This window comes from Alexandromys fortis, unplaced genomic scaffold (genome assembly GCF_014885135.2).
Source record: "Alexandromys fortis isolate MF-2015 unplaced genomic scaffold, M_Fortis_MF-2015_v1.1 scaffold_16, whole genome shotgun sequence".
Taxonomy (NCBI): Eukaryota; Metazoa; Chordata; class Mammalia; order Rodentia; family Cricetidae; genus Alexandromys; species Alexandromys fortis.
This window is the reverse complement of record NW_026067893.1, coordinates 18918009-18932950: the sequence shown is the minus strand read 5'-3', so window position 1 is coordinate 18932950 and position 14942 is coordinate 18918009. Positions and strand designations below refer to the sequence as shown.

Here is a 14942-nt window from a genome sequence, read left to right as displayed (position 1 = left end):
CGGTCATCTGGAAGCTACACAGGCAAAATTATGCAGGGCTCCTCTCATCATATTTAAAATTTAAGCTGAGCCGGGCGGTGGTGGCGCACGCCTTTAATCCCAGCACTCGGGAGGCAGAGGCAGGTGGATCTCTGGGAGTTCGAGGCCAGCCTGGTCTACAAGAGCTAGTTCCGGGACAAGCACCAAAACTACAGAGAAACCCTGTCTCGAAAAAACCAAAAAAAAAAAAAAAAAACTTAAGCTGTAGTGGGAGCATATCCCCACCCAGTCAGGCACGTGGTGGGTGCTCCTTAGGCGTGGCTCAGAGGGAAAGAAGAGAGGCAAAGCAATGAATTTTTCTCATCTCCTCATTTTCAAAATAACAACTTGGTCATCACTACAATTTAGAAGATCAGTGGGCCTGTCAACTCAGAGGATAAAGGCATCTGCTGCCAAGCCTGACAATCTGAGTTCGATCCCTGAGAGAGCCCACTCCTGCGAACTGCCCTCCATGTGCAGGTGCTTAAACTAAATGCATTAATACAAGTAAAAGATCGATCGACTTCACGCCAGAAGAAAACAGGATATAGTTATAAACTGGTTTGGGCCAGTTCTCAGTGAGAGAATCAAACTGCTTCTGAGGAGTGTTTGCCACTCTCCCTGTTCATGGACAGAAACAAATTACAGTATTTTTGTTGGAGCACGTCAGATTTGATCCCCATATTACATTCAGGCAAAACTAACCTCATTCTCTCTTTAGGAATATGAAAGTCAGGCACAGAAGGATATGTCCATCTCAGATGTGAACTCTATCACCGCACAAAGGATTAATTCTATCAATTTCCTGAGAAAGGTAATGAGAGCATGGTATTGTCGATGTAGCTGGTTTACTTGGGTGAGCACCCGTCTGCTGGGTGCACGGTAGATAGTCTCCACAGAGACTCACTGTGAGAGCACAGACCTAGCTTCTGTCGAAGCAAGAAAGTTACAGTGTCTTCCTCTTACCTCATCCTAATTAACACTGCACTTTAAAAGCAAGGCTTAGGATATGCTCTAATAATGAGTTTGCCATATTGGAAAATAGAGACATGTGCTTACTTCCAAAGAAAGAGAACTCATATCATTTTACACCTTGTGGGACATCCAAGAAGGAGGTGAGCTGGCTCTACTGAGGGCTAAGGGAGCATTGCAGAGGATGCCTGATAGGCATGAACAAATCCTAGGAAGGAGCACTCAGAAAGCTGTGTGAACTTGTGTAAAGACTGTAATCTGAGGTTAGTCTAGATCTGCAAGGTTGGCAGGTTCGCATAATAATACTAGGATCACAGATAATGGAATATGTTTACCCTGGAGACCTATTAGCTTATAGATTCTTAACCCTTAGCCTCACTGGAGTGTCTGTTAGTGTTTGCTGTGTGCTGTTGAGCTTTATATCAGTTCCATGGGAATAAGTTGTGTGCACTAGATTTTTTGCTGTTGAATTGGCATCATGGGTAGCCAAGGCTGGAGCTATAGCTGTAAGGTGTTTAGTCCCAGCTGGCTCAAGGATCACTAGACAATGTTTTGCTGAAATGATAGCATCTAAGAAGCTAGTGCATTTCTTCAGAGTGGTCTTCAATTTGTTTATTCAGTGACCATTACTGAGTATCTGCTATGAGTCCTGACCTCCCAAAGTTATATTCTAGAAGAAGCCATAATAAAATAAAATAAATATAATAAAAATAAATATTTGAGAGAATGGAACATGTTAGGGGAAAGAGTAGAAAATGATATGAACTTTGTCTTTCTCTCACGTGTGTGTACGTGTGTGTGTCTGTGTGTGTCTGTGTGTGTTTAGGGGGTATAATTATAAATAACATGGTCAAGAAAGGAAGCCCATAGGAAGGTAACAGTTGGTCAATAACTCACTACTTGTTCATTTAGACCTGAGCTAGGTGGGGAAAATAGTCATAGAATTTCCTGGAAAAGAACATTCTAGCTCATAGAAATCTACATGTTTGAAAACTCAACTGAAGCCCATCTGTCTTATGGGAGAAACTGCAAGGAGCCCAGTCCTACATGGTGCCAAAGGAGATGAAAGAGTAAAATTCCTGCAGAATAGAGGTCTGGTTCAATTTCAAGGGGGCAGTTTGTTGCCTGTGTGGCAGGATATTTTGCTCATTCTCTGCCACCATTCCATTCCCTAAGCAATTCAAGCAGGTAACCAAGCTATAGGTTTCATTGTCCCCAGAATGATGTGTGGCAGGACAGAAAGCTGGAAGTCACCAACTCTACTTTCTGGTTTCACGTCTGAATGCCTAAATCTACTATGAAGACTGGAGTTGGAGGAGGGGGAAGAGTTTCCTGAGACTTTTGTAGTTAGTCTTAGAAGAATAGGGATTTGAGCCAGGTTCCGTGCTACATAACTGTAATCCCAGCACTTGGGAGGCTGAGTGAGGATTGCAAGTTCAAGGACAACTTGGGCCACTTAAGATCATGCCAGCCTGTGGTGAGACCCTGACTCCAGTTTTAAAAAGAAGAAGGAAAGATCAAGGTTTTAGCAGCAGCAGTGAAACTCTCAGCTCTGATTTACGCTTCCATGCTGGTGGAATAGAGACCTATACTTAGCATTAGATGGACTAGAGGGAACCATGAGTGCAGGTTTCTTCTCGTCTGTGGGCAGGGGTGATTTATGTTGGACACTAGGGATTGTTGTAGAAATGAGCTCCCGGGACTATCTTTTTTCTTAGCGAAAACTATGTCTAGCAGTGCAGACAGACCATGAGTTATCTGGGTAAACTGAGCAAGGAACTTGGATAAGATAAAGGAACAAGAAAGAAAGGTAAGGGTATAGAAGGAATTTTCTTTGACATCACTGAGTTTTGAGAATAATTTTAATAGTGGTAGAAATAACAATATTTCTACTTACCTAACTTCCTTCCTCCTCACTGCTTGAAAACTCAAGGGGTAAAATACACAGTGTTCCAGAAGCATTGCACATACATAGCCTTAAACCAGAAACATTGAAAATACGTAGCCTTACACCAGAAACATTGAAAATACATAGCCTTAAACCAGAAACATTGAAAATACATAGCCTTAAACCAGAAGCATTGCACATACATAGCCTTAAACCAGAAACATTGAAAATACATAGCCTTACACCAGAAACACTGAAAATACATAGCCTTACACCAGAAACACTCCCTTTCTTTTAACTTCTGGATTCTTCTTTAGGTGAGAAGGTTGATAATGAAAAGAATCAGCAAAGTCAGCAAATTTAACTTATCAGATATTGTGGCTGACTATGAAGAAATTGTATCTACAAGGTACTTTAGAATTATAAAATGTACAAGTAAACCCTTAAGCTACTCTGGGGTCTCTGTATTTTAAAAATATTATGTCACATGTCAAAACTGCAGTGATGTGTTTGTCTAAGTTGTTCTATTACCAATAAAGACTTGGAAGTCAAATACTGGGGTGAAAACCTAACAGATCCAAAGAGCAGCAGAGGGGCCACCAGTTGACCTTCTCTCTGCACTTTCCAGATCAGAGACCACAAAATCTCTAAGTCCCTCCCTACTCCTTCCTGTGCATTCTCTCTACCCATATTCTGTCTTCTTTATGGCTCATTCCAGTCAGCTAGTTGCTGTCTCTGCCCCCTGATTCAGTTACCTTTATTTCCACAGTCTCAGAGTATCACAGTATGATCAAATATCCCACAACATTTCCCCCTTTCAATTTAAAGAAAAAGGAACAGTTTTAACTCTAACACAATAAAACTATATGCAATAAGGACAATTATCAGGTATTGACTAAACAAAAAGGAAAAATTCACTGAATGTCCCTCCTGATGCCGTTCTGTGTTTCAGCCTCTTATTTCTCTCATATCTCTGTTTCTTTTGCTTTAAAATTCTAATCCTCACACTCCTACCCTAGAATGTATAAATTTTATCTAGGCTGGTCTTTGACATATGTGCATCCTGTAATTTCTTTTCTACCAGAACCAATTCTCTCTCAGCCTCAGCTGATAATTTTCTTGGACTATTTAAGTCCTTATGACCATGTAAGTTTTGGAATAAATTACTTGAGTTGTTAATCCAATTGTGAGCCATAGCCAGTTTATATCTCCCAGCAAATTTTGAAAATAAATGAAGAGTTCATAATTGATCTCTCCTGATTTGTACTTTCTGTGGTTAAACTTTCTGTAAACCTATATTATGTCCTAGGTAATGAATAGACTCTCCTCTTTGTGTATTTTGTACACAACAATTTGTAATCCCCAACAAGGCAAAATTCTCTTTATTTTATCGAACATTTTTTTCTAAGGTATCTGTGTCTGAGTCAGCCAGTAAGATAACCATATATACAATGGTAAATTGTAGATTGGGGAACCCGTTTGTGAATTATTTTAACAGCTGTTGTACAAAATATTGACACAATATAGGGCTGTTTGACATTGCTTGTGGCAAGATCTTCCATTGGTATCTTCTAACAGGTTGAAAATTATTATAAGTGGGAAAATTTTTCTCTATCCTGTTCTTGTATAGGTGTACAAAAAAAGCAGTCTTTTAAATCAATCACTCTAATAGACCATTCCTTATGTAATAAGGACGGCAAGGGAATTCCAGGCTGTAAAGAGACCATTGGCTGGATCACCTTATTTATAGCTCTCAGATCAGTTACCATTCTCCATTTTCCAAATTTTTTTTAATGGCAGATATAGGAGAATTCCAAGAACTGGCCAATTCTTTGATATGTTGAACATTTAGGTATTCCTGGAGCAGCTTTTCTAGTGAGTGTAATTTTTCTGATGGCAAAAGTCATGTTCCACCCATATAGGTTTGTCAGTTAGCCATTTTAAAGGTAGGGCTGTTGGTACCTTTGAAAGACCAACAGCTGTTGTGCCCTGTTTATATGTACAACCCGAATGGTTGGTGACTATTCTTGATAATACCTTTAATATTTCTTTCATAATCATTATTTTATGGTTTGTTTCTGAGGTTGGGGTAATGTTAATCTGTGCTTCCCAGTGCTGTAACAAATCATGTTCCCATAAATTAATTGCTATGTTAGCCACATATGGCTTTAATTTTCATTTCTTTCTTTTTGGTTTTAAACACTCAACCCACTCTGTACTTGTTTTACCTGAGATAAAGTTCCAATCTCTATTTACCTCCTAAAGAGGCCAATCTGGATGCCAAAATTTTGGTGAAATTATTGTTACAAAGCACCTGTGTTTATCAAACCTTCAGTTACAATGCCATTTATTCATATTTTTAGCTTTGGTCTTTGATCATTTATAGAAGTTTGCCAAAATACTTGTTTTATAGTTGCTCCTGAATTTTTTGTTTTACCTAATGAAGCTGTTCTGTCATCCAGAGCAGTGTGGCTTTTTAACAACAGACATGAAGTCATTTCAATGCTCTGTGGATGAATCTCTCCAATACTGACCCCTGTTCAGATAGAACAATTGAACCAAATCTGATATTGGGGCCTCTAGGAGCCCCTCAGGGAATTTCCTGATGGCAAAGGATCACCTGCTGGCACCACCAAATGTAGTTAGTAATTAAGTCCCTATTGTTCTGTTGACCAATAAAGACTCAGGTGTCAGATGTTGGGGTGAAAACCTGCTGGCTCAGGGGCAAGAAACAACCAGGTGGCCCAAGCAAGAGAGTTTCTTTCCAGCTATCCCAAACTAAAAATATGGCAAAACTCCAAGCCCTTCCCTTCTTCTTCCTGTGTGTCTCTCTGGCCATCTTCTTGGTTCTTCCATACTCTCTATGGCTAATTTCTGTCAACTAGCCCCTTATCCAAGGTTGATTTTGTATTAGCACTTTCTTGGGGTTTCACAGTGCAATTAAATATCCTGCAACATCTCAGTGGTGCCAGGGCACTGAGCTGCACAGGGGCAGGTGGTAGAGCCTTTGCTGGGTTATCTCCATTCTCCAGAGCCCATTATGAAGCCCAACGGGAGAGTCAGGAGTGGGTCTGATCCCCTCTAGAGACCACATGCAAATTCTCAGCATCCCCTGTAAGGTTCTGACTGCTGTGTGATACTGAAATCCACTGCCTTGTATTTTCAGACCTTGAGCAGAAACTGCTGTGACTATGGATTTAAGTTGTCATCATGAGCAAATAACTGATTCAGAGCAGTGGAGAATACTGGGATATTCTGTCATTTTTGAGAAAGTGCTTGCTTTAAGAAAAATAATAATTGTGGTGAAAGGTTAATGTTCTATAGCTTTATCTTGCTGCTTTTGGCTTCTTTTTGGAGTGTGTAACCAAAGAGCTGGTGCAACTATATGCCCTCCCAGTCTAAGGGGTTCTAGCACTGCCTCTTTTCAAAGCTCTTCCGTAATGGACACAATACGGTTCAGAATAATGGCCTTATTAGCAATTATCATAAACACTAGCATATTTAAAACTGTTATTTTGTGTATATGGAGATGATCAGTTTTTACTCTTTAGCCAGTTGACAGATGTGATTTGTAAGTTCATTGAACCACGAAGGAAGTTAAAGCCTCAGAGGAAAGAAAGAAGAAAAGTCACAGCACAGACTGTCTCTGACGGGGATATAAAGATTCTGGTCAGGATCCTGAGGGCCTACAACATTCCTACCAGAAAAAAAATAACTCATAGGTAAGGTGATGGGCTCCAATGTCTGAAGTTGCAGAAAGTCTTTCTTAAAGGTGCTAAACATTCTCACTGCTTCATCTGTGGAACTTTGTATTTCATTAATGTTTCAATGCATAATGCCTGGAGATGTGGCTCAGAGACAGAGTTCCTGCCCAGCACATGGAATGTTGTGAGTTGAATGTCCACCCACACACATACTTACATACACCCATACCTGCAAATCACATGCAAAAAATGAGTTTTTTGGCTAGTCAAACCTATTCACAATGTCACATATTAAAAGTTTCTGGAGTAGCTCAGAAATATGAGTGTTTGCATAGTGTGTTCAAAGCCCTGGCCCAAAACAAATTGCCCATGGATTCTATCTGTGAAAAACAGACGCTTTTCTTACTGGCTATTCATTTATATGTAAAGCCTTTTAAAGATTTTTACTTTGTTTTACAAACTGCAACCTTATTCCTTGACACAACTGTTTTCACAACCAATGCACATCTTAATGGCTGTTTGTGAAGAAAGGACATGAAATTGCTGTCATTTTCTATAGCCATCATTCTTCAGAAAAAAACATTCTAACACACACACAAAAACCCAAAGTAGGAAGACTATATTCCCCAAATATCACATTTTCCCCTTGGTGCTGAAAACCAGTGAGCATGTTGCCACTAGATCCATCTTGTACTTCAGTGGTCAGGAATCACATTCCAAACCAGTGATGCTCACCAATGTGATAGGGCAATAAATAAATAAATAAATAAATAAATAAATAAATAAATAAATACCTCTGTAAGACCTAGGGTAATCCTCATGCTTACCAACACTACTATTAAAACTATGTCTCGATGTTGTTTTTCCTGAAGAACTTGGGGTACATCTACTTACTTGAGGTCATCCATGTCTCGCCATAGACATCAAGAAGCAATCAAATCTGTAGCCTCGAATGACTTCTTAAATGAGGTACCTAACATCTTATGTACAATATTAGCTGACTGCTCTCAGTTGCGCCTGGCTTCCGACTGGTTTCTTCATATCTACATTCTTTTCCGTTTTTTTCCTTTAACAAAAGAAAGGTATTATTGATTAATATAATTCACATCATCTCACTCTCTGCTCTCAGACCCCACAGAACAAGGTATAAGCTCCTCACTCACACACAGAATCTTTGATAGTCTAGCTCTTTTTCTGCCATCTGTTTTCATGTCTGTCTACTGCACAGCTGTGTTGTCTTGGCTTCCAGTAGTTGTTCCCTCTGCTGGAAATGGCCTCCACCAATCTCCATGCTCTTAACCAGATAAGCATAGCAGTGTTTCAAAGCCTGAGCTCAAACAGGATTTCCTCTGTGATGTTCATCTTGGCCTCACCTCAGAAACACACCCTTACGCTTTCCTGAAACCCCCAGGTGCAAGCTGGTTCTCTTGCTTTATTGCTTACATTTTATGGTTCTTATTAACTTGTCTGTTTAGTTTTCCATGAAAAACTTTAAAACCTTTAAGGAAAAATTCTATTTTTAAAAAAGTCTTTGGATCTTTGAAGAGTGCCTGACATAGAATAAAAGCAATAAATGTTCGCTAAGCAGATGACTAAACAATGGCTATTAGAAGAACTATAGAAACTAAGGAAACAAGATGCCTGATGATCTAACTTTTTGTTTTCCTCTGTCATGTAAGATACTTTAAAAATCCAGTCAGTGTTTACTCTGCATTTCAGGGTACTGTGCATCCTTTCATAGAAGTTTCTTTTCAACACACTGTATATCAAACCAATACTGCAAGTGGGTCTCATCCATGCTGGAATGAAGAAATCAAAGTAGATTTTATGTAAGTTGGAGTCCATTTTCCTGCAGTTTCTATTCAGAGTAATTCTGCAGTGAGGGAGCATGTTCATGTATGCTTGGGTGAGTGTGCATGTGGAGGTAAGTAACATCCACCTTTTTTCTTGGGAAGAGGGTATTGTGTGAGACTCCTTGTAGGGAGGTACAAGCAAATTTCTATTCACCCCAGATAGGGAATCAATGACAGACCAAAGAAGTAACTCTACAAAATCCAATTTGGAAAAGCAATGAGTATATTGTAGCTACTGGCGTGAGTATAGGTGAGGGCTTACTTACAGAAGCGTGGATGACTCAAGGTAGCTGCATCACCACAAAAACCACCCCAGCTTGGATGTGACATCAGGAAAACTAAAGTCCCGGGGTGCTCTGCAGAACCTGCAGGCAGCTTGATGGGTCAAAGTCTTCACTCCTCAGCGATCCTGACTGCTTATATAACCTCAGAGGTGGGACTTGTGAATCTAGTATGTTTCAGGGACTTCCTGAGATTTGTGAGTTGTTTACTTCATGAGTCTTAAACAGTCTCCCTCTAGGATAGAAGTGTCTCAGTTCCAAGACTATCACTGTAGAACACACAGTATCTCATTGTCCTAGTACTCACCAGCCTTTATCAATATATTGATACTGTAGAGAAAGGGGGCGGGCTCTCAGGAGTGGGTTTCTCTCTTGAGCTATGTGAAGAGCCAGCAAGAAGACCCACACCAGATACTGCATACCTCTGTATTCCCAGCTTCCAGAACTGGGAGAGATAAATGTCTGTTCTTTACAGGTTACCTTGTCTCGGGTGTTCTGTGGTTGCAACATTAAATAGACTAAGACATGTTCATCCTTATCTGAACTTCTGTATAGTACACTATTGAGTGAAAACACCCTGATTACTTAACCCTTTCTTGTCTTCCTCCCCTGCGCAAACAGTGTTGATCTGTACATTCCTGCACTTGTCGTCTAAAGCACATTGTTTTAAGTTAGTGGCTCTCAAACATCATAGTCCTCTAGACAGATTCTTAAACATAGATATATGGACCTACCTCCTTAGTTTCTAAGTTTGTAGGTTTACTGTCGGACCCAGTGATTCCACATCGATCAAGATTGTACAACATGTATGTGCTTAATCAACAGTGTTTTTCCTTTGCTTTATTTTCTTAAAACTTGTAGCCACTTATATTAATATTTTAGATTATTTACATTTTGTCAAGAAAGAGTAAAACCAAATTTCTAACAAAATTTCTTTATGTAAAAGACATTTTAATGAAAGTTAATAAATTGGATTTCATCTTCCAGAAGAAACATGTCCCCAAGTTTCCACTTGCTTCAAAGAAGAAAAGAAAGATAAATATGGGCTTGACTAATCCCATAACTAAGTGTGTTTAGAAGCACGCCACTCCATATCATTTTCCCTGATGTCACTGTGCTTTACAGCTAGGTACACATTTACTGTCTACTTCATGATCAAGTATCCATAGCTGCTAAAAACCTAAACATTTTTCAAATAATTTTATTTCGAGGAATGGGAAAATTGAACTTTTATTTCTATATATAAGATCATTTTATATGAATATTTTATATTATTTCATAGTCCATATGGCATCATAATCATTTGTATGTGATTGTTTATATGATTTGACATTATTTATGTTATATCTGTGGGCTGGAGAGATGGCTCAGCGGTTAAGAGCACTGCCTGCTCTTCTAAAGGTCCTGAGCAAACACATGGTGGCTCACAACTATCTGTAATGAGATCTGGTGCCTTCTTGAGGCAGAGACCTGGTCAGTTGTCCTCCTCAACTTGGACCATGAAACCCAGTATGGACAAGTTCAACAGATGGGGGGCCCATGCATATAATGTTTTCATTCATATGTTTTATCTGGCTCACATATTAACATATAGCCACTTCCAACAAATGCTAAGGAAACACAGAAGAACTGACATAACTATCTACATGTTCTCTATTGTAACATGGCACAGACTATATGGGCTTTTTTATCCAAGATTCCTCTCTCAAAATGAAAACTACCAGACACTGACCAGGATGTTTGAGAGAAAGGGGGAGAGGGAGAGGAAGGGAGGGAGAAGGAACAGGATGAGTAGGGAGATAAAAATGAAAAGAAAATATATTTGCTGGAAAAGTTTGTAAAGTAAGGTAGATGATCCTTTGGAAATACTTAGATTATTAATTTAAATATTAGAGTTTGGAGTTTATTCTTTGGGGTTGTTTGTTTGTTAAGGTAAGGTCTTGCCATGTCCCCAAACTGGCCTAGACTTTACTATACAGTTGAGGCTGGCCTTGAACACTTGTTCCTTCAGCCTGAGCATTCTGGGTGCCAGTATGTCCAGATAGATTCACTACATTAATTTGATAAAGAAAACATAAAAGGATCAGTAAGAAAGATAATTTTTAAGTAAACTAAATGGAATAATATACTAATATTGAATACTGACAATTTGTGCTTCTAACAGTTAAATAAGCCAAAACTGCAGTGGAAACCAGAAAGTCACCTAAGGATCCAACTATTACTTTTTGTTGTCTGTAATAGAAGATTCTGTTCTAACTCCTTGTTCCCTGTGACATTCCAGTGATTAAAAACTATATGCAGGACTGTAGAGAGTGGTGTAGTATTTCTCTAGTATGCATGAGGCTCTGGGTTCAATTCCTAGCACTAGAAAAGGAGGGAAAAAAGCCTACATGCAAATGTCACATATGGTTACAGTAAATAAAGACTAATTAGTGAGGTCTAGTGTGGAGGATGAATTGTGGCAGCATTTGAGGAAGTTTGAATAGACTATATAACATGAGAAAATGCAGATGACTTGGTAAGTTAAGGTATACCAAATGGACAGACTGAAAAGTGCCTTGAAGTGATTCTTGTCCTTTCTTCTGCTAGCAGAGTGCTGTAAATACACATAGCCTCCCCTGTCTTAGCCTGGTCATTCCAACCATGAAATGAAATCCCAGAGGAACAAAGTAGGAGAATTGGCTTGTTTTATTTCTTGGAAATATAAAAAAACATTCAATTTAAAATTGTCAAGGAACATAACCAGTGTTTTTCGGTGGTTGCTGCCAGCACCGTTATCAGAAAAGTATAGGTTATTGGAGATTCCTTGAAGTAGTACTTGCTAAATAAATAAATAAATAAATAAATAAATAAATCAACTTTAACAACATCAGTAGCGGTAGCAATTGTGTGGTAAAAAGCGAAAATATTGCCAGGCAAGGGGCTGGGCTGCTTGCCACTCAGCAGCCAAAAGTTGGAACCTCAGGGTTGTGGGCATCCTGGGATCAAGGGAGCTGCCATCCCCAAAGCTCTATCTTAGGAAACTCAGGGGCACAAAGGGCTCTTAATGGTAGGGAAAGAAGTGGAGTGAGGCCAGGAGCAGGAAGGCTACAGGCTGGGCTGAGCCATCACCAACCCGGGCAAGCATTTCCTTTTAATCTGCTGCCAGCACATCTCAGTTGACCTGACTTCCTGGTAGTAATTCCTAAATTTTCTTCAGTGAGGCTACTTTTCTGCAAATTAAGACCCCCAACAATGTCCATGTTTTGTATTAGTTGTTGCACAGGACTAAAGAGTAAAGAAGGGAGTTACACACTCTGATGTAATGTAGTGGTCACCGGCTGGCCTGGGAACTGTAAGTCCAAAGATGTCTGGAGTCTCTGTTGTTTTGATGCATCTTCTCTGTGCCAAGCATTGTCTTTCTCTGCCTGGCTCATTTCGTTTAACATAATCTCCAGCTGAACCCATGTTGTTATCTATTTTTATTTTCATCTTAAGAAGAATATAAGGTAAATTACAGTACACACATTAGTTCTAATATACAGTAGAAGCCAGGCTTCAAGATGTACAGCTTTTTCTAAGTTTAAACTTTACAAAGGAAAAGATCATATGTAATTTATTATACTTTATCAATGATGTGCTTAAAAAATAAGTGGATTTTGAAAAAAAAAAAAAACTTCAATGTCTTTTTCTTGTTTTCAGCTCACCAGGACATGATTACAGCTTCTCTAGTTTATCGAAAATAAAAGACAATATACACATCAACGTTTTTGATGAAGTGGTAATTGAGAAACATGAGGTAATGTAGGAACATGGCTGGTTAATGTTGAAATAATTATGAGGTCAAACTAAATGAAATCTTGGAACATATTTGTGAACTTATTTTGTTGTCTGTTTCAGAGACAGGAACTCACTGTGCAGCCCAGGTTGGCCTTAAGTCACTGTGTGGCCCTGGCTGGTCTTGAACTTGCAGCCTTCCTATTATGAGTATATGCCACCAGGCCCCATGTAGTTTGCTTTAATGTGATATGTGTAATATTTTCTTTAAAAGGTTTGATGCATTAAAGTCAGACACATGACAATCCACTGCAAATGTAACAAATCATAGCAACCTATAAAAAGGAAGGATGGTGAACGGGCCAGGACATCAGAGAAGCAGATGCTTGAGACTAACCATTACATTTAAATATGAGCTTTTTAGTAGTAAAGACAGAAAGATAGGCAGAAAACCTCACAAATTTTTCATTATCTGATCAAAGAAAGCATACCACTCTACACAAGACGCCAACTTATTTTAGGACCAGAATTTTGTTGTGTTTGCTTTAATTTCAAAACGAATGACTGCCTTCCTGTACATTAGTGAAAAGTCCCAACCCAATGCCTAGTACCATAGCAAGCTCTGTAGTAAGTGTTAGTTTCCTTCCAGTTCGCTTGGCATGAAAAATATAATAGCTGCTGTTTCCAAGTAGGCAAGTTAAATACTTTCGTATACATTGCTTTAAAACCATTGAACAGTTACTAGCGGTAAGGTCCAGCCTGCTCACTGCCTTCAAGCCAGTATTCCAGATGGCAGGTGGTAGAAAGGAATTAGACTCACTCAAGAGCCTTCCTCAGCTCAGAGTTCAATCTTGAGGAGCTCGGATGTGCGGAGGGCTTTATCAGGATGGAAAGGATACTTAGTGAAGTGATGACCAGCAGACTACACGCTGAGTTAGGTCTTTGTCATCCCAAGTATCTCTTTTTTTCTTCTCTGAAACATTGCCATGGTTCTCAGCCACCTGGTGTTATCTCCTGTCATTCTGTTTAGACCGATATCTTACTAACCAACACCCCCAAGTTAAATGTTCAGCAGTTTACATGTGTGTGTTCTGTGATGAACAGAACGGAAGGGGAGTTATCAAAGTCAACAGATGTTCTGGGTTATGTGAATCTAAACCTAAAGCTTGTTGGAAGGTTCTACCCTTGGCAAGGGAGGAAGGGGACACCACCTAGCCAGCATGGTGATCGGTGAGGTGGCTAATGTTGCAGACAGATCGCACTCACGTCCATTTTTGTTGGTTCGTTTTTTGTTTTTTTGAGACGGAATTTCTCTATGCTGCCCTGGCTGCCCTAAAACTTGGTCTTTGAACCAGGCCAGTCTTGAACTCACAGAGATCCACCTGCTTCTGCCTCCTGAGTGCTGGGATTAAAGGTGTGCTCCACCATCACCCAGTGTTAATCTAAATTGAAAGAAGTAATATTTAATATCTTAGCCATTTAGACGAGCCTTCTCCTCTAGGTATGTCCTGCGACAAAGCCTAACAGCACTTGCAAGTAAGTCAAAAGGACCCAAAAGCCAGGACATTTTTATAGTGAAAATGGGGGTTAGGAGAGCATAAATCACTCTCATTGAACTTACACTGGCTGGATACAAGAAGGGCAGGAAAAGCTGAGACAGGAGGAGAGTCCATAACTAGAGATATTTGCTTCTGCTCGGTTGCCCTGGTCAGCAGGCTGTGCACACGTGGCGCTGATGGCCTTGGTTCTGTTCAGCTTGTGTCTTGTTAACTGATTAATGTTCCCTGTTTTCCCTCCTCCCCTGGCCCTTGTGCTAAAATTTAGAACTTCACAGAACTTCCACAAAATTTCTCAACTTTTTTGAAAAAATTATTTGAAGTTTTATACTTCATTCTGTGTTTTCCGTCTTATTTATTTCTGCTTGGAGTTTTATTACATTCATCTAATGTCCTTGTGACCATGACTTCTGAATTTATTTGGGCAAATGTGTTCAATATCTGTCTGTTTGGTCTCTGTGGTCTCTGACTCAATCCTAAATAATAGAAGCACTCTAAACCTCTGTCCTCATCTTTAAACTATCTTGGACTGAATATTTTCTACCTGACTTACCTACTATTTTTAATTTATATTATTTTCTACGTTTTATGATGTATTCTTCCTTAGTCTACAATTTTTGTGTATTACATGTTTACATTCTCAAATGTTTGAGAGGTTTTAGTGTAAACTTTCAGTTTTACATTTTAGTTGCATCATTTTCTTGCGTGAGCAATCATATCATTTATTTTCTTGTTTCCAAGTTTTGTGGAATCACTGGTCCCACTCTAGGGCTGCCCTTTAACATTGGCTAATAAAAAAGAGCAGGCCCCGCCAGGCAGGCTAGGTTACAAAGAAGTTAGTCACAGCCTAAGACAAAAGGAAAGTGTCATTTTGATTTGCAAGACCTAGGTGCTGAAATGGCGGCAGTGAAAGT

At 39.4% G+C, this 14942-nt stretch overlaps 1 protein-coding gene across 1 annotated transcript in view; it reads left to right on the top strand.

Moving 5' to 3' along the window:
* Positions 1–14942, top strand: part of Cc2d2b (coiled-coil and C2 domain containing 2B) — a 65820-nt gene that overhangs the window by 28264 nt on the left and 22614 nt on the right. Inside the window, exons 15-20 of the mRNA XM_050146229.1 lie at positions 740–832; positions 3196–3287; positions 6430–6600; positions 7455–7551; positions 8302–8411; positions 12398–12494. Coding sequence (XP_050002186.1) covers positions 740–832; positions 3196–3287; positions 6430–6600; positions 7455–7551; positions 8302–8411; positions 12398–12494 — 660 coding nt within the window. The remainder of the gene's footprint in view (positions 1–739; positions 833–3195; positions 3288–6429; positions 6601–7454; positions 7552–8301; positions 8412–12397; positions 12495–14942) is intronic.